The sequence below is a fragment of the Panicum virgatum genome, chromosome 4K (genome assembly GCF_016808335.1).
Source record: "Panicum virgatum strain AP13 chromosome 4K, P.virgatum_v5, whole genome shotgun sequence".
Classification (NCBI taxonomy): Eukaryota; Viridiplantae; Streptophyta; class Magnoliopsida; order Poales; family Poaceae; genus Panicum; species Panicum virgatum.
In genome coordinates this window covers 41,894,601-41,916,068 of record NC_053139.1, presented here as the reverse complement: position 1 = coordinate 41,916,068, position 21,468 = coordinate 41,894,601, and the positions used below count along the sequence as shown (strand labels likewise).

General features: G+C 48.6%; 4 protein-coding genes across 4 annotated transcripts; 1 reads left to right on the top strand and 3 right to left on the bottom strand.

Moving 5' to 3' along the window:
- LOC120702248 lies at positions 1–4,116 on the bottom strand. Its single transcript, XM_039985968.1, has 6 exons — positions 4,094–4,116; positions 3,764–4,020; positions 3,587–3,689; positions 1,908–2,243; positions 1,779–1,833; positions 1–13 (listed from the first exon to the last, which is right to left on the bottom strand). Exons 2-6 carry the CDS (start codon positions 3,893–3,895, stop codon positions 1–3), a joined length of 639 nt encoding a protein of 212 aa, XP_039841902.1. The 5' UTR covers positions 3,896–4,020; positions 4,094–4,116.
- Positions 4,117–10,972: 6,856 nt separating this feature from the next.
- On the top strand, positions 10,973–12,360 carry LOC120704905 (transcription factor IBH1-like 1). Its single transcript, XM_039989445.1, has 2 exons — positions 10,973–11,775; positions 11,910–12,360. The coding sequence occupies exons 1-2, from the start codon at positions 11,195–11,197 to the stop codon at positions 11,938–11,940; spliced, it is 612 nt and encodes a 203-aa protein (XP_039845379.1). The 5' UTR covers positions 10,973–11,194; the 3' UTR covers positions 11,941–12,360.
- A 1,132-nt stretch (positions 12,361–13,492) lies between these two features.
- Positions 13,493–16,582, bottom strand: LOC120704904 (proteinaceous RNase P 1, chloroplastic/mitochondrial-like). The gene is made up of 6 exons (XM_039989444.1): positions 15,366–16,582; positions 15,164–15,253; positions 14,869–15,050; positions 14,528–14,648; positions 14,274–14,342; positions 13,493–14,160 (listed from the first exon to the last, which is right to left on the bottom strand). Exons 1-6 carry the CDS (start codon positions 16,497–16,499, stop codon positions 14,062–14,064), a joined length of 1,695 nt encoding a protein of 564 aa, XP_039845378.1. The 5' UTR covers positions 16,500–16,582; the 3' UTR covers positions 13,493–14,061.
- A 1,220-nt stretch (positions 16,583–17,802) lies between these two features.
- LOC120704903 (tetraspanin-7-like) lies at positions 17,803–21,119 on the bottom strand. The gene is made up of 2 exons (XM_039989443.1): positions 20,456–21,119; positions 17,803–18,339 (listed from the first exon to the last, which is right to left on the bottom strand). Exons 1-2 carry the CDS (start codon positions 20,954–20,956, stop codon positions 18,031–18,033), a joined length of 810 nt encoding a protein of 269 aa, XP_039845377.1. The 5' UTR covers positions 20,957–21,119; the 3' UTR covers positions 17,803–18,030.
- Between the last annotated feature and the right edge of the window lie 349 nt (positions 21,120–21,468).

The following is a 21,468-nucleotide window of genomic DNA, read 5'->3' as shown; positions in this document are numbered from 1 at the left end:
TCAGCCTGAAAATCTGACGAGGTGCGATCGCAGAACGGCAGATAGATCAGAGTCATCTCCGGCACTTGTGCGATGGAGAGCAGCCGGAATGCCGGATGATGCAGACAGAGTTGCAAGTTGATGTCAAATAAGGTGGTGTTCTTCTTTCAAGGTCAGATTAGGGAATTGAGTCGTCTTTCAAGATCAAATAAGGAGTTCTCTCCAGGATTAGCGGTAGTAGGAGCAGTAAAGAAGGTGCAAGCGATGAGGAAACATGCCAAGTGGTAAACTGGCGGAGTGCAGAATTTTTATTATATTTTAATCTTTTTAATCTAATATTTTAAAAAGAATTAAAATAAAATAAAAATTCCGGAGTGCATGCCTTGGCGAGTGGAGTCACGTCAGGGGCAGGGGCGAGCGGCCGTAGCCATGGCCATCCCCCATCCATGTGGGTGTGTGGCTTGGCCGGCCACGGCCTCAACCTCTCCCATGCGCCACGAACCGGGCACGTGAGAACGCTGGGCCGTATACCGTATACGGTATACCGCATGCCACCCTCTGGCCCGGCTGCCCCGTACAATAATACGCGATCCAGCACGCGCTGCCCCACGCCGGCCGGGGCCGGGCCCTTCTCTGTGTGGCCCTGTATCCGTGCTCCGTTTCCCACCGTACACGGCCGGTACACGTACACTGGCTGTCCGCTGTCACGTGTCACGGTACTATAACACGAAGACGTACGGGACCATCGCCACCCGGCCGTGTACGTGTACGTGTACTGCGTATACACGCCCGCCGCGCGTGCGTATCCCGTATAGTAACACGTCCAATTCTACGCCTTTCTTGGACTGTTGTTTCTGTAGGGCAGGGGGGGGGGGGTGTGACCTACTTGTACAGTCGTGCGCTACTACCTTAACACGGCCATCATCATGTCGCCATGTTTATGAGAAAGGATGCCCCCGATCCTTGTCCAGAGATGGCAAGCTGGTGTGGTTATATAGTAGTAGATGTCGTGTCGAGTGCAGGGTTCAATTTCCCGACCGGACCGGCCTAACCGCCGGGCTCCGGTACCGGTTTACCGGTCCGGTTAGGCCGGTTACCGGTCGGAACCGGTCAAATGTGAATTTGAATTCAAATTTTACCGTGGTGGCGGTTCCGACCGGTATACCGGCCGGGTATACCGGTATACCGGCCGGTTTGGCCGGTATACCGGCCGGTTTTGTGTTGCGGCTCACTGCGGTATACCGACCGGTTACACCGGTATACCGGCCGGTTTGGCCGGTATACCGGTTGTTTAGAGTATTTTTTCGCCGCTTGAAAAATTGATTCCCGGTGTGAAATAAAAGGAAATTTCGACATGACCTATGCACATTTTAATGTAAATGACCCTACCAAAGCAATGAGTTATAATTATGCATACAAATACAATAGTAATAGGGTGCATACAAATACGGAGTCATACACTTATACACATGAAATGAAAAGTTCAACGTAGGAATGGGAAGACCCCCATTTGAGATGCGGTTTGGTATTCGGCGGTGGACATCAAAGCGATACCTCGCACTCTAAGCAGCTCAGCCTTGTAGTGTTGCCAAGTTTGGCCCGTCCACGCCGATGTTGTCTGCCATTCCTGAACTAACATAGTGTAAAAATGGGGGTCTTCCCATTCGTACACCCATCTCGTCGGTGGCTGCATGCTGATGTCAGGAATGGGATAGTGAAAAGAGTGCCTCGAATCGCTGTAGGAGGAAGAAGAGTTCTGTGGACTGTCATAGTCCGTCGGTCCACCTGTTCTCCTCTGCGATTGCGGTGCTCCATGGTCGGTGTCCTGAGTAGCATGTGTGAACTGAGTTTCCCCTGCAATCAACCATATTTCATAATTAGTAGTCAATAGTCAGAAATATGTGTGTATTTATATGTGCAATATATACCTGTGAAACGAACACCACGAGCATGACCACTACCACCAGCAGCATCATCAGCACCACTACCTCCACCACCAGCATTAGGCTGAGCACCGTCACCATCATCACCATCATCGGCCGAGCTGCTATCCTCGGACTCCTGATACGGAGGACTACGCTCACCTTCGCCATCATCAGTCTCGGTGTCGCTGCTCACTGGTTTTGCTGTTCCTTTGCCTTTTCGACGCTTCGAGTCACCCTTCTTAGGCCCCTTGTGCAACTTTCTCTTCCCTAGGTGAGTGTCACCTATATTTTGACGTGCCCAATCGCTGATGGAATCATTCCCCGTAGCCTCACGTAGATCTGACACGTTTATTTGATCTCTGACAATATGGGACGGGAGAGGGATGTCGCCGTCATCATCATCCTCGTCCAGAACTGGAGCCCGGTTAGATCTACCATATTCCATCCATTCCCGCACCGGATTTTTCTCATCATAGAATGAAAGATGGGCTAGCTGGTCAATGAAATCACCTTCTTCACGCATCAGTGGGCCGGAGACCTCCTCGAGTCGGAGACGAAGATTGTAGTTGACATAGACAAGCTTATTAAGTTTCTTGTGCGACAACCGATTGCGAACCTTTGTATGCAGCAAGGCAAAAGTACTCCAGTTCCGCTCGCATCCACTGGATGAACAACATTGTGAAACAAGCCTCATGGCAAGGTACTGCAGTTTTGGAGTACTTGATCCGAACATCATCCACCAGGACGCTGCATGTGCAACCGAGTATGTAAGCAATATTTTCGAAGAGAGAAAATAACAATTTTATACGGAACAACTCTTACATGGGGATGTCTTTGGGTCCATCGCCATCCGCATTGCCATATCACTGCTATACTCGCCAATTTTCTGCCGAAACACGTCAAGCTCCTGCAATGCCTGGACGGCGCTCTGGAGATCCGTCATGCGCTGAAATGTATCCTTAAGTCCACGAAACATTTGTTGAGTTGGTTCCATCGTATAGGCATACCTCGGATTTAGGACAGCAGCTGCAAAATATAAATCACTTCAAATAAGCATTATTTCAATAGAGTTTAAAAATAGACGACTGATGTGTGCTTACCTGGACCCACATACGTGCCTATGAACACATCATCCAACCTCTCGTCCACCACCTCAACATACTCTTTCAGTGTGGAAACATTTGTTCCAAAGAAAGACTTCAGCTCTTGTTTCATAGTCTGGTAGGCCATCACGACTTCGCACATGTTCGGCTTCTTGTCCTGATCAGCGAAGCGGAGGAACTTGTATATTGGTTGAACTGTGTCGATGATATATTTCAATGCATCCCACCACTCCATACTTGAAAAACTTGCATGAGTAAATCTACCATCTTCGGTATTCGCCCATTTGCTGTGTTGGAACTCAGTAGATGCCATCCACTGCATGAAACGATCACGTTTCCGATAGATGCTCTCTAGGAACATGTAGTTGGTTCCAAATCGAGTGGCATTCCACTTGACCAACTCACCACCGATTGCGTTCCTCATCATTGTATTCAACTGACCATGATTGTGTAACCAATTTGAAATTCGCTTGCACTGCTTGATGATAACACCATGTTCAGGCCTTCGAGCTATATCCTTCAACATCAAATTGACGGTGTGTGCTAGACAAGGTGTCCAAGCTATGTGGTCATACACATCACTTAGTAGTTCATTGCATGCTTTTTTGTAATTCGAGCCGTTGTCGGTGACTACGTGCACGACATTCTCCGGTCCAATCTCTTCCACCACCTTTCGAATCTCCTGCAATGGAAGACGGATTTTTTAGTAACATGACAAAACATACACAATGTGAATGGAACAGGTTGAGGGACTACCTTGAACAAATATGCAGCATTTTGAATTCTTCCAGTCGCATCAATAGACTTATGGAACCACATGACCCCATTGCAATATATCAAAAAGTTGATGACACTCATCCTCGTCGGACCAGTCCATGAATCACACATTAACGTGATGCCAAATAAGGGCCAGTCTTTCTGAAACTTTACGTACCTCGTCTTCAAGTCTTGCTCATTCTGATCAAGGTACTTGCCATCAATATCCCGTCCAGTGGGTGATGCGATACCTTCACCTGCAACCATATGAAAATCATAAGATACAAAAATGTAAGTTTATAGGTATCATTGCAATGAAAGAAAACTTACCCCACTTCTGTGTCTCCCTAACCGCGCTGATAAAGTATGGACTGTCAGCCTGTCTTCCAGGTACTCCTGCAATATGGAAAAACTTTGACCAAGCTTTACCAATAGCTTCCTTTGCGTTCTTACCCTTCTGCGTCCAGGAGCCTGTATCAATCCTTGTTTGTGTCATTCCTCTTCTCCCACCAGCTGCCAAGTTATAGTCCTCCACCACAGGACTCTCCCTCTGCGAAGTGGACTTTCGAAACATTCTCTGCATAACATTCCCCCTCGTCGAACCACTACCCCCTCCACGCTCATATGCACCTCCTCTCTGTTCCACCCCCCGTCGGAACTCTGCTTCCGCTCTCGATAGATCCATGGCACGCTGCACCTGAGCCTCCTCATCTTCTTCATCACCGGGATAGTTTCCCTCTGCTGCAGCCTTCTCCCGTCTCAACCTCTCTCGGGCCCGGTCAGCAGTTGCCTTCTTTGCCCTATCCAACTCACGCTGAAAGAAGTCCCGCACATCAGGTGGCACATTCCTGCAATGGATCACCTCTGCCCCGCGCCCAGCCAAATGTTGTTTCAATCTAGTCGCACCACCTCCTCCTTTCTGCGTACGACAATAGTTACATCGCCATCCGGGATAAAGATTTTCACCGTGTTCCCACACAACATCTCTGCTTGCCATTGTCTATCTGCATACATGCACAACAAAAATATATCATCTAATATTCTTACACCTACCTAAGTTATAGTGTCAAAAATCATCTAATACACCTAAATTAAATCTAGCTAAAACCTACTACATAGTGCAAAAAATCATGTAATATAAATAAATCTTCCCTAAATTCTAAATATACCTAAGTCATACACCTAAATCCTAAAACAAAACATCTAAATACACCTAAATCCTAGGGAAAAAAAAACTAACCTGACCGCGGCTTACCGACGCTAATCGGCGGTTTACCGCCTCCCCATACCGGTAAACCGGCCTCCCCGGGCGGAAAACCGGACGGGACCGGTAGATCTGCTACCGGTCCGGCTTACCGGTGAGGGAGACCGGTTAGCCGGGATCTGAGAGCGGCTAACCGGCCTCGAGCGGCGGGCGGCGACTTCTGGCGGCGGACAGGAGTCAGTGAGGGGGGAGCGGGTGAGGGAGGCGCTGGTGAGGCTTCGGCTGAGGGACACGCGACGTTAAATGACCTCTGCCGCGCGATGGGCCTTAATGGGCCGCGGTTTTTTTTCTTTTTCTTTTTTTATTTAACTTATAAATTCCGAAAACCATACTAAATGAACGAATTTTGGAGAAAATTTGACACCATTAGATTCATTGCACCTTGAAGTATTTTTAGGAATTTTTTGGGAATTTTTCATTTTTTTGAATTCAAATTTAAATTTTGAATTTGGACCGGTTTCATACCGGACCGAACCGGTACCGGTCCGGACCGGTTTGACCGGTAACCGGTCAAACCGGACCGGTTACCGACGGTTCGGTTAACCCTCGAGTGTCGACATTGATGGTCCGACGTGGTAATAGTGAGGTGGTGCGTACTGTGTTCTTTTGCAGTGATAATTCTAAAGTAGTAGTAGGGGCAATAATAAAGTATTAGATTATACTATTACCACGTGCCGGGAAAAATATACCCCGGAAGGAGCCAAGGGACCAATAGGTTAAGTTTGTATTTAGATCCCAAAATTTTTATTGGGAGCTAAGTAACTTTGAACGTTTGACCACTAATTGGAAGCATTAAATGTACATAACTGATATAATCCATTTCACAAACCCGGGTGTAATTGTGAGACGAATTTTTTAAATCTAATTGGACCATGATTAGATAATGTTGTGCTACAGTAAACAACCTCTAGTGATGAATTAATTAGGCTTAATAGATTTGTCATGCGATTTTCCGTCCATCTGTATAATTAGATTTATAATTGGATCAAATTTAGTCCTTTTAATTTTTGATTAAAAATTGCTACAGTGAATTTCGTCCAAATTTTTACAGGATTTAAACACACCCTATCAATGCCTTTTCTTTTTTGGGCAATGTCATTTCGATTAGAAAGGAACAATTATATGCACACTACCCTTGTCGTCGTCGGAGATTACTCACATGAGCTCAGCTGAAGAGAGGCAGGCAAACGCAGTGGCGCCTTTCCACGCTGACGAGGTGTCCATGGGAGCGTGATGCATGTGAGGCAGCGATCTGCCGGCCGGCCTAGCTTTCTCGGGGCACGCCGCGGCTCAAGGAAAGGGGACGAACCGCCGCTGCCGGCGCCCGTCCGCCGCCATCGTCGCCCTTGTTCCCGGAACTTTCCGGCACGGAGCTGCCATCTTCATTCATTCCAGTTATTCCTATCCATTCCACTTTCCTCATGCGCCGAATCCTACTGGTCACCATGCTGATCAAGCCTTTTCTCTGTAGCAAAAATGAGTTAGTATATTGCGAGAACCGTCCAATTTAATACTATTTTAAATGAATCGTCGGTCATTATCACCCAGATAAAAGTCAACACGTGCTAGCTGGAGAGCGTGCCACGTGTTATCCCACATCTAGAGACACGAATAACCGACACGTCATCCGTCCAAAATAACATCAAATCCGGTAGTCCCGGTATGTGCTCCAACATACACCCAGGATCCAGCATATGCACAAACCGTTTACAATCAGATACATCGCCACAGAACCACAAAGAGCAGTTTTACACACTTAATATTACAAGTTTGATATAAGTGGATTCAAACTAACTTCCAGCACAAGCCTTAGGCTCACGAAAAACATATTAAACCGAAACTTAAAGTTTATTACATGTACATGCTCTCACGGAGTTCGGCTACGATAAAAACATACCTAAGATAATGGTTTCTTGCTCAAGGACACCATCATAGCCTCAACGACCTATTCCTCCCCCGCACTAGGATCGGCGGGGTAGAAGTGGCCGAACACCACTTCCGACTCACCTGCAACTAGGTTTAGAAAGCAACCTGAGTACAAAAGGTACCCGCAAGACTTACGCGATTAAATAAGCAAGGATTATGCAAAGGCTCAAATGAAAGCTTTAGGGTTAAGTAAATATTGCACAGCCAGATCTCTCTAAACTATCACCTAGCAAAATTAATTATTCTTGCCCAAACCCCAAAAATTTTAGTTGACTAAGAGCATAATATGAAATACAATTAATTCTAGAAGCGACATGAACCATTTCCAACTGAACCGAACTTTCTACGAAAAGTTCAATGGACAAAGAGCTTGCTCATAACCGAGAGCGCGGCAATTCGAATTCATTTAAACATTGCAAGGGTGTACTACTTTACCCACACGATGCAAGAACCATGCGACTCACCCAACCAGCTAAATTGGATGAGGGGGTACTCGCGTCAACCGTTCCCAACGAGGCTCAACCGTTGAGGGTACGCCCAGCTTGCGCGTGGAGACTTAGTTTCTCTAGGGACATCTCTAAACTTTCCTACACATAGGTCCACCCGGGGACACCTCTAAGCCTCCCTACATAGCCCTTAGCCATGAATCCGGGACCGGACCTCAATGATCAAATCAAAAGAGGTAATTGGCTCATCCGTACCATTATTTTGATATGTGGTAGCACGGAAAGGTGCTCAAAGCCGACGTCATCCACGGACGGTCCTTAAACGATCCAAGCGGACTATGCCCATGTGACTTCATTCTCTAGGCCCTACCATTCCGTTCGAATCTCGATACTACCAAACCCTTAACGACCAAATCGAACCAGTGCGATCAAGGGTAACCGGTAAATATGATCCTCCAAACTATTCATGTTTAGCGAGCAATATAAGTATTCTAAGCAGGGCTAAGCATCTAGTCAAGTTAAGTAATTAACTGACTAACAAGTGACAAGGACATGGATAACAATTCAAGGAAGGATAATGCATGAAAGCAGGTACAAGAATGCAATACATACATACTATATATAACCCAACATTACCCGGTGAGATAACTAATTAGATCAGGTTAAATAGGAGTAAGGATTCATGCTTAGCTGCTTGCCTTGATTAACTTCAGACTCGACCACGAACTGGACTCCGGGTTCAGGCTCCACGGGCTCGGTGGGCTCCACGGGTTCGACCTCCGACGGTTCGGTCACTATAATGCATGAATGCGATGCAAGAATTAAGAAATAAATTTATACAGCAAGCATAAATCATGAAATAATTTGAGCATGCAGAGGACATTGCAAGGGACTCATGAAAATTGGTTTTGCAGCAAAATCATTTTCTATAATTAATCATAAATATATATTAAATTTCAGCTATTCAAAATAAGATAAATTATAAAAGGCATGCACACTTAACCAAATAAATCTAAGAAAATTATCAAAGATACTAGGCAAGAAAACAAAGCTAACAAAACTAGTTTCATCATTTTGTCACTTTCCAGCCAAAAGTTCTGCATTAACTCATTTTCGGACAGAACAAACGAAAACACACTAAAACCCTAACAAACAACAAGGAAACATACAAAACAACATTTTTCCTAAGTAGACCTCAGTGATACGAACCCAACAAAATAAGTTTCATAATTTTCGGAGCTATACACAAATTTCTACACATTTTTCAAGATTGCAGATATAATAAACATCACAAAACCCTAGCTAAATTGCTAGATCCACCCGAATCTGGCCAGCCCAGAGGCCGACAAGTGGGCCCCATGGGCGGTGGCCCTCCCAGGCTGGGTCAAGGCGAGGCCAACGGCCTTGACCCGCGCGGGAGCGCGGCCACGGGTGTCGTGCACGGCGACGGCGGCGGCAGCCAAAGGGGGGCCGGGGCGTGAGCACGGCGTGTTCTAGGGCGAGGCGATGCTCACCCCGCAAGCGGACGGCGAGGAGAAGCGACAGGGAGGAGGCGCGACGGCGGCGTGCGGCGCCGGCGACAGGGCTCCGCCGAGGGCTCTGCACGGCGAAGGAAGGGGCCGGGTAAGGAGGAGAATGGGTCGATGAGAGGTAGGAGATGCTTCCCCCGCGAGGAATCGAGCCACGGCTCACCGGAGAAGGCGAATCACGGAGGTCGGCGGAGCTCCAGGCGGCGGCGGCAATGGAGGTTTGGGCTAGGGTTTGAAGGGGAGAAGGGGGGCGGTCTAGATGGAGGAGGAGAGGGCGAGCGGCCAGATAAGAATGCGCGAGGGAGGTCGCGCGCGGCACGGCACCCGAGGATGGCCGGCGCATGGCGTTGACGTCTTGTGCGCGGTCGCGGGATGGGCGCAGCTTGCCGTGGCTCGCTCGTCGATGCAAGGCAGGGCGGCACGTGGCACGAGGATGGCCGGTGGCGGGGCTGACACGCGGCACGCCGCGATGTGCGCCACGGCGAGCTCACCGGCTCAAAACTTTGGGGCCGTGACACATATGTCGCTCTTAATGATATATGTTTAAAATTTCCATCAGAATTTTTGATTTGATTTGCCTTAGTAATTAATTGAGACGAGAATTTAGGATGAGCACTCCACTTCTAAAACAAGCACTCCACTCCACCAACTTCTAGACGCTCGACCTACAGCCGCGACCTCAACAAGCAGGCAGGGAAGCTGGACCCGGTCATCGGCCGTGCCGCACCAAGAACTACCCGGTCCTCATCGGCGGCGACGGTGTGGGAGGCCGGAGCTCAGCGGCGGCAGCGGGAGGACGGCTACTACGGCGTGGGAGGGCGAGGCCGGCGCAGGAGCGTGAGAGGTCGGCGATGGAGAGGAACAGGCGGCGGTGGAAGAGGACCAGTCGGGTTGATGTTGACTTTTTCTACTTTTATGTGAAAGAGTATGTGGCTGGTGGGTAACCTGCAACTCCATTAGCTCCAAATTTTTTTGGACCACCTCTTGAGGAGCTCCAAAAAATGATGGAATAGAGCCGATATTTGGTGGAGTCTAACTGGGGTGTTTGATTATTTCTCCTGGAGTGAAGCCAAATTTGGTGGAGCGGAGCTCTCCCAAACACTCCCTTAGTCTACCCCATGTGAGTTAAATCAGCTCTCCGTCCACGACTTCTCATCTAAATCCCTATCTATACTTACCAATTTTGTCTCTTACGACGCTCGGATATATTTGCCTAGTAAGCAAGATTACTAACGTGTGATGGTCAGATTGCCAATGCATCGTCCTCTAGATGCTACTCGATTACATGCAGACGCCGGGAGGTCGAAGCTGCAGCCCGAGATAGGCGCCAGAGAGATGAGCATCTCGGAGCGGGGAGCGGCGGCGTATCCGCAGAGGCAGCGGCCGGTCACATGCGCGGCAACCGCATCCCCATCCGGCCGTCCCCCTCGGCCCTCGCCGCGCGCGGCGTCGAGCGCGGCCAAGTGCCCGGCCAGCGCGCGCTGACGCGACATGTGCCGCCATGTGCGTCTTGTCCGTTGGGCGCCCACCCCCCAGGTCCTCTCTCCTCCCTCCTCCAGGCTCCAGCGCCCGCAATCTCGCGTGACCACGACACGGAGCTAGCGATGGAAACCTTACGCTGCCACGGGGTCGGTTCGCGCACATGATCGAACGCGCACCCCATCAGCTCGACAGACGACCAGGCATCTCGTCTCGCGAAACATGCTGTCACGATTACCATCCAGTCATCCCGTTCATTTAGCAGAGCAGGAGTATCTTTTTTCCCAAAAAAAAACTGTTTTGTGCATGCATCATGCATGTTACCTGTCACTACACTTTTTTTTTAAAGCTTTACCTGTCACTATACTACTATGGTCTATGGATGGATCCGGCGGGCTGGCGGCTGTTAAGGCCACATTGATCTTGTGCTGATTTCAGACATTCATGCATGCATCTGCTAATCCGATTCTCCGACAACAGCGATTAAACAAGAGGGGGCCATGTTCCGTTTCGATGATCACAGAGGTTAGCTGGACGGGAAGATCCATGGGAGATCACCCGCATGTGCTGTCTCGCCTCCCAGCCACACGCCGTACGTGTTCCAACGAGGCCGCACGACGAAGCGACACGCCGGCCGGCCGCGGCCGCCGAGGCGCCACACATATATAACAGCCATGGGAGGCCCTTCTCGCTGCTGCCATCAGTAGCCCGCCGGCGTTCAAAGCTAGCACATTGCTTGCTTGCATCTCTTCAATAGTTCATCCTCGATTCCTCGGGAAACGAAGGCATGCGAGGCCCTAGCGCCGCGGGCAAAGGCGCCGTGGCCTCCTTCAAGGGAGACCTGCTCAGGAACCTGCTGCGGGGCCTCCGGGCGCGCTCCTTCGACGCCATGAGCCTCCAGGAGCGGAAGCGCGCCGTCAAGTGCTCCGCCGACGTGGCCATGGCAAAGGCGCGCGGCGCGGCAGCCGGCGGCGCCCGCGCGAGGTGGCCAAAGGCCGTCCTGGCGGCGGCGGCGGCGGCGGCCGCTGCCTCGTCCAGTTCCAGCCCCGCCGCCACATGCGAGGCGAGGAGGAGCAGGTTCGAGAGGGTGGTCGTCAGGAGATGCGTCGGCGCGAAGAGGGTGAGGAGAGGATGCTACGCTGCTGCAAAGAATGCGGCGGCGGCGGCGAGCAGCGACGTCGCGAGGAGGCTGGTGAGGAGGCGGACCATGGCGCTCAGGAAGGTGATTCCCGGAGGGGACGCCGCCAGGGACGAGGCCGCGCTGCTCCGCGAGGCCGTGGACTACGTCGTCCACCTGCGCGCCCAGGTCGACGTGCTCCGCCGCGTCTCGGCGGCGGCGGCGGCCGTGCAGCGATCCGCCATCCTCCGGTACATACATGTGCTCCATACGTGTTGCATTTTCTAGATCAAAAGACTAGTGTCTAGTGTCCTCTCTGACACAATTCCATTTCAGGATGTGTTGTCATGGTGTGCCTTACCTTTTTCATTGACCTGGCATGCAGGGATCCTACTCAGAGTATGGGACAATCGTAGTGGCTGTTCTTGCTTCAGAAGATCGAGATTGGAAAGAAGATCATGGCGTCATCTGACGGTGATCGGAAGGCAGATCTTAGACTTCGTGCTAGTGGTCACGAATTGATCAGGAGCTTGTCTTGCTCCATTATTGGGAGATGAGTGTGGGGGCTGTAAGCTAGCAGCTGGACAGCTACTGTTGTACGTGGAGGAAAGGGACATGCTATTATAGACCAACAGAGAAATTGGCGCCAATTTAGTCTCACTTGTGGCCGCTCATTGCCCCAAAAAAATGGTAAAAAAAACAGAGAGGAAAACACACTGAAATATGATTGACCAGTGGCTAATCTTTGCCTGAATCCTCTGTTCCTCCATGCATATGTGGTTTACGCTGAAGTTCAGTTATTTTCAGCACTGTTGATCAGCAATGTTGGTTTTACATGTACACAGAATGACAGATGCAGTGCTGTAATGTTGATGAAAATAAACCTCCCAGATAATGGCTGGTATTCACAAATTGGTACTATGAATAGATCGAAACGAATAAACGATACTAGACACCACACCGGCCATATGCTGAATTTCGTCAGTAAATCTGTATGCTTCCATTCAGTAAAGGACTGGCTGTGAAGTGGAGGAACTCCTCTGTGCATCCTTGCGCAAGGCAAGCTCCATGCTCCCCTGCAGCCCGACGCCTTGGTTGCGAGCAGCTTCTCCTTGCGCTCGCCCAGCTCGGCGCCAGTTGAACCTCCCTCGGCTATGGTTTTATCAGTAGCCAAATCACAACTGATAATCAAGGTCCACCAAAAGTCCGCATCATGTATTGGCAATTCACAAATGCTGGCATGGCAATATAAAGCAAGCACCCTTAGAAAAAGGAAGATTACCAGTCCAGTAAGTCATCGTCTGTCTCAATGATAGATCAATGCCAGACTTGAAACATTTCAGAGGAGAGCTTTTTTACAATCCTTAGAGAGGTGCATCAATTATAACTTGGAAATTGATACCTCCTAAATCCATCAGTGTTACCATAAAACATATCCCTAGATGCTAAAGAACAAATTACCATTCACCAACGCGTTGATATTTATGGGAGCATGTAACATAACTCCTGCTTCATCAGAACATTTTTACTATTAGACAGTTACTTTTTTACTATTAGACAGTTACTGAGTTACATGGACGTGTTGTGAAATTAAGTGGCATAGATTCATCAGAAACATCAATTCATAAGTCACTACCAAAAGACATCAACTGATCCTTTACCAACGAAATGGTATAACTGTGCACTGCAGTCAGAATTGCTTACTGTATCTATAGCCAAGTAACTCTGACACAGTGAGAATGCAAGAGGAATTAGCTAATTAACCAACAATGCAGCAAATGGATAGTGGGGTAAAGTTCGCCCTGAAATGTCAGTGGCATAGATTCATCAGAAACATCAACCTTTAGTCACTACTCACTGCCAAAATACTGTAATCGATCTTTACCAACAAACTGGTATAACAGCACAATGCAGTCAGAAATTGTTTATGCTGTATCTATTGTCAGGGAACTGCTGCAATGATAAAGATAATGCAAAAGGAATTAACAAATTAGTCGACAATGACATATTCAGTATATGAAACGTGTGGTACAGTTCGCCAGAACTGAAATATCACATGCACAAACTAAAGAAAATAGAATCTAAGTATCTAACTATTCTTGTAGGGGTCCCATCCAAAATTCACTAAACTGTACCAGCCCCAAGTACACTAACAGATAAGCCTGTCCCGCATTGCTACAACCTTGTGAATTCTTCTAACTTCGTAACAAAAACTTGCAAATAGCTTTTGTGCATTTCTCTGCACAAGGCTGGAAATCCATCAAGACAATAATGAACAACGTTGACGAGATTCCCACCTAACAAGAAGCTAAGGCATCTATGCGCATAAACGATCAAAACTTTCTGATCTCCCAAAGAGAAACCGACTCAAGCCCAATTCTCCGCATTCTTGAACCTCATCTGCAGCCAGGAGTAGTAGTGCATCTATTTCTTCTGTTCAGAGCTCAATAAGTACCAAGGCAATAATGACACCAGAATTTCAGTATTTGGCTACTTCAGCATATGTGCAACCGGTTATAATGAAATCCATGTCCCATCTACTTGGAAGATTTTCTTGTAGAGCAGATCCACTGCCGCGGCTTTTCAATATCATCACCAGTTGTCGTTGGTACATGCCAGCTTCCATCTACAGATTCCTACAACATACGAGGGTAATAAAATTGACTGGGCTGTTTAACTATTTTCATGCATGATTAATCATCAAGAGGAATATAGAATTTGTACAGATTTTTCCATTTAGATTCATCACCTGAATAACAATTGAATAAGGAGGCGGTAAATGAAGAGTAGGGCCACTCCCCGAGAAAGTTAGTCTGACCTGCATAGAGTTGCGTAGGTCATTCACATTGAAACTTTGATAGGGAAGATAAAAGAGAGCAAAAGATCCAGAGAATGTCTTTGGTGTAACAATGCCTGAATTTATGACTGAGTTTTTTGTGCTCTTTAAGTGGAACAGCTTTGATTTCTAGACAGCAGAGAATTCATGGCTTTGTAGGAAAAAACCTGATGTTTCTCTTTCCACCTGGGAAAGAAACTAGTGCCAAGTAGTTGAAACAAGTGGTCTCGCATCTCATCATTTGTAACAAGCAATGATTGGCAACTGACAGCTGCATACAGCCAATACCTGTAGCAGAATTGGAAGAAATGATTTGTGGATATGGAAAAAAAATATAAAAAGATCACGTGTTAAACCAATATATAGAACTGATCCTTCAAACAGGGTAAGCAAACAATAGCATACCCCAAATCACCCCCTCAAGAGAGTCCACTTCCTACCATCTATGGGTACATGATCCAGCTCAACAGTATTTACAACTGCTAGCAGAAAGGAAGAAGGTGCTCACCAATCATCATTGGAACCAGGAGGGGTAGCATACAAAGCTCCAGCTTTCCTCCAACTCTCTAGAATCTTCTGGTTGTATGGAGCTTTTGCATTACCACCATTTACACGGTTCCTGTGCAAAATAATCAGTGGCAACTTCTTTGATTTAGTTACTCTCTGTATAGCATTTACAACAGAGTTCACCTGCAAGGAAAGAGATCCAATATCGGCAGTTAGCCCTGTCTGCCTGCCTGCCTTTGAGTCAAGAAGGATCGGATCATAGCTTTACACTGCTTCGCTGGACAGAAGCATTATACCTGAGAAAAACTGAAAGATTTACTATTGTAAAGGCCTACATTAGCAGCATCTATAACAGCATCAAATGGTCCATGGCGGCGTAGCCAGCTCTGCAGAGACGTCCTCAGTTAAAAAGAGAAGAATTACAACGTTGGAATGGAGGACTATGTTGCGAGTAGTGGAAGATGATGAAGAAAATGGATTGAAGTGTTGAAGTGAAACCTGAAAGCCAAGGAAATCATCCTTGACCTCACGCTTGATGGCCAGTTCAGTGAGGGAATTCGCAAAGTTCTCAGTCTCCGATGGATCAATGTCTATGCAGACAAGCCTCTCCCCACAGCGTTGGCAAGTCCCGTTCTTGTCCATCTCGCTCCAGTCAACGCTCCATGGCCCCTTGCCAAGCCATCCCTGGCCATGCCAGCCGCCGCCACCCTTGATCACGCCCTCCTTGACCTTCCTGGGATCCCACTTGTCCACCCCTGCTTCCGACGCCGCGTCGGACCGGAACCAGGCCTCGACGACCTGGGCGGTCGTGTCGCAGACCTGCCTGACGAGAACGCGCGTCCTGTGCAGGAGCCTGTACACCTCATCGGCCCTGCCCTTATCCGCATTGACGCGGAGCAGCGCGGCGAGCTCGGGCTCCTCAGGCACGACGCCGGAGGCGTCCATATGGGCCTCGACCTGCTGGGCCCCGTCGGCGTCTTTGGCTTCGCAGTAGGCGAAGAGGGCAGGGCCGTAGGAGCGGAGGCGAGGCGGGATGCCCGCAGTGGCCATGCGGCGGACGACGGAGAAGGCCATGGCCGGGTCGCGCGTGGCGGCGGCGAGGCGCGCGACGCTGGTGAGGGTGGCCTCGTTGGGCTGGACGCCGTTGGCCTCCATCCTGGCGAAGATGTCGAAGCCGCGCCGGGCGGCGGCGGCGGAGCTGTCGGGGTCGGAGGCGGCGGCGTTGGAGCATAGGTAGAGCAGGCAGTTGTAGTGGTGGAGGGAGAGCGGGACGGGGGAGTCCGCGGAGAGGGCGGCGTCGTAGAGGCGGAGGGCGGTGGTGAGGTCGGCGTTGCGGGAGCACATGTCGAGCTGGTGGCGGAGGTTACCCTCGGGGGAGTCGCGGGCGCGGCGGCGGCGGGTGGCCTTGCCTTCCGCTTCGCCTCCGGCGCCGCCGGCGTCCTCCTGCTTCGGGATCGGGGCGGCGACCGTGGCGGTGGAGTACGAGTCGCGGCGCCGGCGGGCGAAGGGGAGGTGCTGGGTGGCGCGGCGGTGGAGCGATAGGAGGCGTCGGTGCTGGTGCGGCGGGGAGAAGAGGAGGAGGGTGGCTGCCGTGGGGCGGAGGCCCCCCGCCGCCGCCGCGGCGACACGCATGGCACGGCGGCGCGGAGGGCAGCCGAGACCGGGCGGGGATGAAAGAAGGCGCCGTGGATGGGCTTGGATTGGGTTTTGCTGGATTGGGTTGTGTTGGGTCTTTTGCTTCCTTGTAAAAGCGTTTTACCAGACCTCTCACATGGTCACACCATTATTATCTCTCTCTCTTTTTTGAAACTTTACACCATTATTATCTTGATTGATTGATCTTTGTTGTGTGCCCAAGCCAAATGGAGTGATGGATGGACTATGTAAACAATTCATTCTGGACAAACAAACCAACAAATCTAGAGAACCCAAAGAAATTTCTTCCGTCAGTTAGCCACAAGGGACAGCACAAAAATCCCCATTCAACAGACAAATTTGTTCTTTGTTCCAACCAATTCCATTGATGAAATGCAAACAAAAGTTTCTTCTATGTGCCGATACACAGTGCTAGTATGTTTGCATCACACTTAACACCCAAACAATGCTCATATTTCCTTTCACAGTCCCAACAGCCCAAGCCTCAATCTGAGGATAGTTTAATCCTACGATTTATAAAGTGGTGATGAGGTGTTTTTTTTTTTGAAAAAAAAATTGGGGAGCAGCCGCTTTGTCATTTAAGCTAGGAGAAGAAGAGTGCGTTCAGAGTGCTTAGAGCAAGTTTAACAGTTTCGCCTGCTACTCACCACGGCGGTAACACCCCCGCGATGGGGACGCGACCGCGCAGTCACGTGACACCCATTCCTTTCTCTCTTCATTTCTCTCTTCCACGTAAATATAAGCCGGTTAGTCGCTTGTCACAAACTCTAGAAAAACTAGCTTAAACATGAAAAGAAGATAACTCCGGCTTCCCACAGGCCATAAATCTGCACCTGCACTGCATCTCAACTTTGATCTCCTGCAACACCTCCCTAGGTGTCATTGTTTTTTGCTAAAAAATCCGCTTGTTTCTTCCCTTCCACACTCTGATCTGCTGGCTGCGGCTGGTGCTGATTTATTATGAGAGAAAATTACTGCTGGCTGGTGGTTGGTGCTGGTTTGATGTGAGAGAAAAATAATGTTGGCTGGCTGGAGAAACGGCTGGCAGAACAGAGTCAGATGTTCCAAGCGTGATGAGGTGTTCTTTTGTGCTTCATGGCTCAGTAGAACTTTCCCGCTGATGAACAAAATGCTGTGAACTTTTGGTCGGTTGCTTGCAATCAAGACACTAGCAACACACCTGTACTTCTTTCGATGAGCATCCTACTACTATTTTTGTGACGTTACATCCAGCAAAATCGACAAGAATTTCCCTGCACGAACCCATGCAGTGTTCAGCACTGAAATTTCGAATAGAAGCGTTAAAACTCAAGCCCAGAACAGCTGGTGGGCAGACAAATTTTCGACATATCTTGATTAGAAGCATTCACACATCATGCGCGTTCGAGAGCAACATACTAGCAAGCATCAACTACTGACGGTTGACACATAATCCCACACGCTAAAGACATGGTAACAACGCGACGCAGATACACAACCTAACAACCTATACATAGCCAGGCGCACCTTACTTCCAGGCCGGGTACGAGTTGTCCTGCCGGTTGTTCCTGAACGCGCAGCACCCCACAGAGTAGACTACGATGAGGAAGATCAGGAAGACAATGTTGACGGTGGCAATCTTTTTCCAGTCGTTCTTCAGGTTGGCGAGCACGCCGGCCTTGCACGCCATGCAGTCATAGCAGAGCGTGGTTGGGTCATTCGACCATGTGGTGCAGTCGGGATCATCGGTGGTAGTGTTGAAGCCAGCAGGTTTGATCCAGAAAGTCTCGCTCTGGTAGGTGAAGTTGCAGCCGGTCGGTGGCTTGCAGCATCCAGACTGGACATAAGATAGATTTATTAGCTGCAGAAAAAACAGTTTCTTCATAGTGAATGAAAATATTCAATGTTCAAGCAAAATTCAACTGGGTGGAGTAGATATGTTTCAGGGCTGTGACATAATATAGCAAGGTCAGCAGGCCATTGGATTGAGTAAATCAGGAGAACGAAAATGTCAAGGATGAATTATCTTCACGTATACATTTGCAAAGGAATTGTCAATTAAGGGACATTAAGAAAGTTGCAGAAAAGACCTAGAAACTGGCATCCCAAATGTTGGCAAACAAGTTGCATAAAGAAAGGGTCATTTATCTTCTTACCCCTACTTTGAAGTGTAATTGTGATTTTACTCTCATTTTTTGAACTTTGTGATTTTTCCCTTTACTATTCACACATCAATGCGATTTTACCCCCTGAGTCAACAGGCAAAACAGGTGCAAATACACAAAGACCAAAGGCAAAATGGCAATAACTTGTGAAAAATAAAGGGCAAAATCACAAAGTTAAAACAAATAAGGGCAATAACACCAAAAAAAACCTTTCAGAAAATAGCACAGCCAAAAATACTAATTCAGGCAATGCAGCCAAAAATATTCAAGGATGGAAAACTGAAAGTGCTTTTAAATCTTAATGAACATTCAGGTCATGAAGTCAAGGTTGAAGTAGACACATTGATTATATAAACTAGATGATGGTGTGCATGTAAGAGTGCCCCTGCTCCACAAACCAATATATTATTAGCTGATACTCCTACATTGCAGTGCAGAAGTTTACAAAAACCATAAATGGCAGGAACTTCGTATAAGTGTGCTCCAAATGTGATTAGCAGTACAACATGACAATTGCATTACGAAGGTCGAATTAAGTATAGCACTAGTGAACTGCATTCAAACAGGGAGGGGTCCACATGTTGTATTGATAAGCAAGGTCTATAAATGTCAGCATCATGCACTGGCAATTTGCAAAAGCTAGCATGGCAATCTAAAGCAAACACTCCTAGAAAAAGGAAGACATTCAGTAAGTCATCATCTATCTCATTGTTAGATAAATGCCAGACGTAAAACATTTCTGAATAGAACTTAACCATCCTTGGAGAGGTACCAAGCCAAGTGGTACCACAATTTTAACTTCTGACACCCCTCATGAGTCATGTCCAAGTTATAATCAGTGGTACCTCTTGGTACAAGGGCAACAAAAAAATCTTCAGAAGAACAGTGTATCCCTAGTTGCAAAGAAAAAATGGATCACCAACACAGTGATATTTATGGGATTATGTCACATTATTATTGCTTCATCAGAACAACGTGCAATTAGACAGTTACCGAATACCGAGTTACATGGATGTGTGAAATTCAGTGGGATAGATTCATCAGTCAGCATTTGCTTGCTGTATCTATGGCTAAGTGAATGTGCCACACTCAAAGAGTTGTAAAAGGAATTAACTACCAAAACACTATAATCGATATACCGACAAGCTGGTAACAGAGGAATGCAATCAGAAATTGCTTATACTGTATCGTGGAAAGTAACTGCAGTAACGATAAGCATAATGCAAGAGGAATTAACAAATTAATCGAAAATGCAGCATATGAAACGTGGGGTACAGTTATCATGAACTGAAATGTCACATGCACAACCTTGTGAAAAATGGAATCTAACTATTCTTGTAAGGGTCCTACGCAAAATTCACCAAACCGTACCAGCCCCATGTGCCCTAACAGATAAGCCTGTCCCTAATAATTTACAAAACCTTGTGAATTCTAACAACAGAACAAAAAGTTGCAATCAGCTTCCGCACGTTCCTCCGCAAGTGACTGGAAATCCAGTAAGACTATGATGACTGACGTGGACGAGATTCCCACCAAACAAGAAGAGAAGGCACCTATGTGCATAAACCGATCAAAACGCTGTGATCTCCCGGAGATAAATCGACTCAAGCTACCAAAATCTAATCCAACCACTTAGGGCAATCTAAACTTCCTCGCACGCAGTTTACCATCAGAATCCAAAACAAAACTCAAGACAGAAAGCATTGGGCCAACTAAATCTCCATCCAAATTTTGGTAAAGTCCAACAATCCAGAGGAAAATTTCTAGCAGAGGAAACAAGGAATCGACCTGGATCGGGGAGAGGTTGCTGTTGACGAACTGGGTGACCGTCTCCTTCCTGTCCCCAAGCTTCTGGCAGACCTTGCCGTCCTGGATGCAGCTCCGGATCTTGGCCCAATTCCCGTCGTTCTCGACCCTCCGCTGCAGCCAGGTGGAGTAGTCCCCGAGGCGGTACTCCTTGTACCCCCTGCCGGAGACGACCCACCCGGCGCCGCGGTTGGTGACGACGAAGGCGAAGATGGTGAATGCGAAGAGGAGCACGATGAGGAGGAAGAGCGCGAGGAGGTAGAGCCAGAGGAGGCAGGACGCGCGGCAAAGCGCCCCCGCCAAGCCCGCGAGGGAGAGCGCGAGGAGGAGCACGCCCAGCGCGATGACGGGCCGCTCGAGGAACCGCTCGCAGTCGGTGGACGCGCGGTGGCTCAGCCACGCGCCGCCGCCCAGCGCGACGACGGCGAGGACCAGCACGCCCGCGTTCAGGAGGCCCAGAAGGCCGTTGCTGCACCGCACCATGGCCGAATCCGCCGCCGTCGCCACCGCCGCTCCTCGGGGTTCGGGTGGGCGGGTGGGGTGAGGTGGAACTGCGGCGAGGGGGGCGTGCGCTTCTGCCTGCGGTGCGGCCGGAACGGTGGGTTGGGGGTGGAATTTATGGTGGTTTCGAATTTTGAACTTGGAAAGGAGGCTCCCTTTTTGGCTTTCTTCCTTTTTGTCCCGTGCTCCGCTGTTTTTTCTCGGAAGGTTTCGTAGGTGGACTCTTGGAAAGCCTGTGGATATCATGTACAGTGTGGTTTGGGGGCTTCAAGCAAGGTTTCTATACAAAATTTACAGAAATTTAATTAAAACTTCATTTCCGTAGGATTTGGGGAGGCCTCTTGGAAACGATGGGCCAAGGTATGGAAACCGTCAGTTTACATTACTACTAGTAATCATGGCCCCCAACTGTACATTGCGACGTAAATTTGGCAAGTAACTGAAGTACAAATTGCTGGGGATCTAATAATGATTTTCCTTGCAATAAACGAGCC

Bases quoted from the DNA above. Each gene is read 5' to 3' on its own strand.
- LOC120702248 (XM_039985968.1), bottom strand. From the start codon at position 3,895: ATGTGTGATTCATGGACTGGTCCGACGAGGATGAGTGTCATCAACTTT. The intron at 3,690-3,763 runs GTAGTCCCTCAA...CTTCCATTGCAG, and splicing joins ATGCTGCATATTTGTTCAAG to GAGATTCGAAAGGTGGTGGA. The intron at 1,834-1,907 runs GTATATATTGCA...GGTTGATTGCAG, and splicing joins TCGTGGTGTTCGTTTCACAG to GGGAAACTCAGTTCACACAT.
- LOC120704905 (XM_039989445.1), top strand. From the start codon at position 11,195: ATGCGAGGCCCTAGCGCCGCGGGCAAAGGCGCCGTGGCCTCCTTCAAG. The intron at 11,776-11,909 runs GTACATACATGT...CCTGGCATGCAG, and splicing joins CAGCGATCCGCCATCCTCCG to GGATCCTACTCAGAGTATGG.
- LOC120704903 (XM_039989443.1), bottom strand. From the start codon at position 20,956: ATGGTGCGGTGCAGCAACGGCCTTCTGGGCCTCCTGAACGCGGGCGTG. The intron at 18,340-20,455 runs GTCGATTCCTTG...TCTTATGTCCAG, and splicing joins GCAACCTCTCCCCGATCCAG to TCTGGATGCTGCAAGCCACC.
- LOC120704904 (XM_039989444.1), bottom strand. From the start codon at position 16,499: ATGCGTGTCGCCGCGGCGGCGGCGGGGGGCCTCCGCCCCACGGCAGCC. The intron at 14,343-14,527 runs GTTTTTTCCTAC...AACTCTATGCAG, and splicing joins GGTGGAAAGAGAAACATCAG to GTCAGACTAACTTTCTCGGG. The intron at 14,161-14,273 runs GTGATGAATCTA...CGTATGTTGTAG, and splicing joins CTTATTCAATTGTTATTCAG to GAATCTGTAGATGGAAGCTG.